General features: G+C 45.4%; 1 protein-coding gene across 1 annotated transcript; it reads right to left on the reverse strand.

Moving 5' to 3' along the window:
- Positions 1-437: 437 nt before the first annotated feature.
- On the reverse strand, positions 438-1,596 carry KRTAP29-1 (keratin associated like protein 29-1). Its single transcript, XM_061389878.1, has one exon. The coding sequence runs from the start codon at positions 1,518-1,520 to the stop codon at positions 438-440; it is 1,083 nt and encodes a 360-aa protein (XP_061245862.1). The 5' UTR covers positions 1,521-1,596.
- Between the last annotated feature and the right edge of the window lie 2,526 nt (positions 1,597-4,122).

A 4,122-nucleotide genomic window follows, 5' to 3' on the forward strand; every position in this document is an offset into this window, starting at 1 on the left:
GGGGGGCCCAAAGTCATTGTGTTCAAATGGGACCTGAAGGAAATCTACATGTAATATATTGAAAGGAATAAAAGCATATGAGAGTCTTACTCGTTATGCTTAACCAGACACATTTTTATTAGCAGTTGTCAGCAAAAGAGTCTCCTTAAAGACTTGGCAGCATCCAAAGCAGGGGAAAAGAACTGGGAGGAAAGGCTTTGCTGAAGTGAAATGAAATGATAACACCAGGAAAGGCAAGCTACAGCATGGGCCATGCTGGCTGAAAGGTTATCCTCTATGAGAAAGGACCTCAGGATAAATTTCCTCACCAATACCTGGAGGAAATGTGGGACTGGACTCAGAAAAGTTAGCAAGCCAGCAGTGTTTGTGCTCAGCCAGAGTCAGGCACCACGGCTATGCATTTGTAGAAAGCAGCAGACTTTAGAGGAGGTGCTCCCTCAATGAAATGTTGCCTTGCAGAAGCTGGACTCATAACTGGGTTGGCAGGAAGTCGGCAAGTAGGTGCCAGCTTTGCAGACACTTGGGGTATTTGGTCGGAAGCAACTGGAGCCACCACTGGCTGATTTGCCGAAACCCGTCACACAGCAAGCTGGCTGGCAGGAAGGGGATTGGCAGCCACTTTGATTGCAGAAAGTGGGTTCACCACCAGTTGGTTGGCCAGAAAGCACGGTGCCACAGGAAGCTGGTTCACAAGAGTTGTTTACAGAACAAGGAGGCTGTCTGTTAGCAGCTGGCTGGCAGATGAAGGATGTGCATAGTGCAGATTGGTAGTGAAGTGTCTGGCAAGGGAAGGTCACACAGCATGCAGGACTGCAAGAACGGAACACACAAGTAGATAGCTGGCAGGGAACCGGTATACAGGGAACCGTTTGGCAAGGCTTCAAAATGTAGCAGATCGGTTGGTAACAAAATGATTTGCAGGGCTGATCTTCACCATGAATGGGCTGACATGAACCCCCATGGCAGCAAGTTGGCTGGCACAGATTAGCCGCACAGACAGTTGGTAGGCAAGAAGTTTCAGGACAGGAAGTGACTTCAGGGCAGGCTGGCTGACAGGACCCAGCATCACAGCAGACTGATTGGTCACAAGCTGCCTGGCACGACTCAGATGTGTAGACACATTCCTGGCAGGAGCTTTGTTGGCAGGGGCCGGGTTCACAGCACTTTACCGAACTGCCGGTGGATTCCAAACAGGAGGGCTGGCATGAGCTAACTGGACCAGGAGACTGACCGGTGCCAGTTTCGTAGCAGGCTGTGTAGGAGCAAATGGGTTGGCAAACAAAACCCACACAAGAAGTTGCTGGAAGGCAGGTAGGTTGGCAAGAAGCAGGTTCACAGCCACTTGGGGCACTGCCATATGGCTGACAGTTTTCTTGGCATGTGACCAGTTGCCATGTTCTGCTCCGACAGGAACTAGGCAAATGGATACCATGTTGGAAACTGCCACGACTGGAGCATACGGAGGTGGCAGGCACAGCTGGGATGGCAGTGGTATCTCCAAGGCAACAGCTGTCCCCCATGGTGCCAGTGCTAACCTTCTCAGGAGGCTGCAACCTCAGTATACCTGAGTTTGAAAAACATCTAATAGATAAGGGCTTTTATAGTCCTTTGCTAGGGGTGTTGGCACAACAGAGCATCTTTCCTTGTTATTGTTTCCACCCATTTGCATATAAACATCTGATTAGCAGGCTTCAGGAGCCTGGGAGACATCATTTCCAGTTTAAGAATTCATCTGTTCAGAGAAAAACCCCATAATTCAAAAAGAAACATGCACCCCAGTGTTCATTGCAGCACTATTTACAATAGCCAGGTCATGGAAGCAGTCTAAATGTCCATCAATAGAGGAATGGATAGAGAAGATGTACATGTATACAGTGGAATACTGCTCAGCCATAAAAGGAATGAAATTGTGCCACTTGCAGAGACGTAGATGGACTTAGAGACTGTCATTATAGAGTGAAGTAAGTCAGAAAGAGAAAAACAAATATTGTATATTAACACATATATGTTGAATCTAGAAAATGGTATGTACTTAGTCGTTCAGTCATGTCCGACTCTGTGACTCCAGGGACTGTAGCCCGCCAGACTCCTCTGCCCATAGAGATTCTCCAGGCAAGAATACTGGAGTGGGTTGCCATGCCCTTCTCCAGGGGATCTTCCCAACCCAGGGATCAAACCCAGGTCTCCCGCATTGCAGGCAAATTCTTTACCACCTGAGCCACCAGGGAAGGCCAGAAAATGGTATAGGTGAACTTATTTGCAAAGCGGAGATACAGACACAGACGTAGAAAATAAACATATGGATACCAAAGGGAAAGGAGTAGGTGGGATGCATTGAGAGACTGGGATTGATATATACACAGTACTACATATAAAATAGATAACTAATGAGAACCTAACTGTATAGCACTGGGAACTATACTCAATGCTCTGTGGTGACCAAATAGGAAGGAAATCCAAGGAAGAGGGGATACATATATATGTACCTGTGGCTGATTTACTTTGCTGTACAGCAGAAACTAACACAACATTGTAAAGCAACTATACTATAATTAAAAAAAAAAAAAAACTCATCTGTTGAGTTGGGGAGTTTTCATAGCCGAGTTTGGGTTCCTTGCTGCTGTGTCTGCTGCTCTGAGCTAAGCTGTCTCTTTTATAGCTTGTTCTCCAGCCTCCCTGAAGCAGGACTCTCCCCGGGTTAACCTCTCATCAAGAGGCCACAGCCCACTCTTCCACCAGCAGTGCAGTTCCACACCATTTAGACAATCAGGAAGTGAAGCCCTGACCCAGTTGAGGGATGATAGTAGAGATGGCAAACAGAAAATCAAGGGGTGCCTCCCAAGCGATACTTCAGTGTCTCCACCTCTTTCTAGAATATTCCTGTTTGGTTTCCTGAAACTTGGCTTTACTGGTACCACTAATAATCAAAACACTAGTACTGGCTTCCATTTATAGTGTTGACCGAAAAAATAAACGCACAACCTAAAAGTTGAGAGTCATGTTTTATTTGGTGAGCATTCTGAAGACTTCAAACCTGGGACACGGCACCTCAGATAACACTGAACAACCGTTCCAAAAAGGCGAGGGACGAGTTGAGATATATAGCAACTTTTGCAACAAAAGGCCAGATAGTCAGAACGTGAGATCATTATTGTTAATTTTTAAAAAATCAGACATATCAAATTAATGAAATTAGAGCTTTTCTATATATGGGAAGATGCAAAGTCTGGACTTATTGAAATCATTCCTTTGAAATGCACCCCAGCTATCTGGGGCCGGTACCCTGTGTTTTCCTTATCCCATGTCTCCTCAGGATGCACTGTTAGGGCTGGCTGCAGCACATCAGGGCAGCTGTAATGTGGTGGTCTGATGGCTGCAACATCCTTTGTTTATTGACATGGCAGGCAATATTTTTTATTCATAATAGCTTACTTACTACGTACCAAGCTCTTGGCTGCATTTTTCATTGAATCTTTGCAGTGATCCTACTTAGCAGATACGATTGTCACCATTATGTTAGAGGTAGCAAAACTAACTCAGAGAGTTTAAATCATGTTCCCAAACTTATGCCAGTAATAAGCGGCAGAAACCCCTAGATTCAAACTTAGGTTGGGCTGATCCCCAAACCTTTTATCTTAACCACCTGTTTAGACCTCCCAACTTTGGAGGTGGCGAGGAAGACTCTAAAACAATGATTGAAGGCTGACCAGCTGCGCTGGTTCAAGCACAGGTGGTCTAGGTCCCATGCTGGGGATCCTCTGCCCACTCCAGTGACTGTAACCATCAGCTAGATCAAACGGGTATCAATATGCCCAAAGACAATCTTTTAATCTATAAATTTAAAACTACAAAATGTTTCATTAAGAAAGATTAAACTCATACTATGGAGTCGACAGCATGTCAATTCTATAAATATGAAACACAATAACTAGAAGTTATATAAGGACATCTCTGCAAAGAGGCTTTTGTATTAAATCGACCTCATCCAAAAGAGATTCATGAGTGACTTTCCCCTCCTCCTCTGGGCTGATCCAGGCTCTGCATCACTGACCAACTTCAGCATCCCACACTCATCCAAGTCCTGCCCTGGTTCACACTGAAGATACAAGATGGGATAGAGAT

This window comes from Bos javanicus, chromosome 19 (assembly GCF_032452875.1).
Source record: "Bos javanicus breed banteng chromosome 19, ARS-OSU_banteng_1.0, whole genome shotgun sequence".
NCBI classification, from domain to species: Eukaryota; Metazoa; Chordata; class Mammalia; order Artiodactyla; family Bovidae; genus Bos; species Bos javanicus.

Coding starts and splice junctions, on each gene's coding strand:
- KRTAP29-1 (XM_061389878.1), bottom strand. CDS start 1,520: ATGGGGGACAGCTGTTGCCTTGGAGATACCACTGCCATCCCAGCTGTG.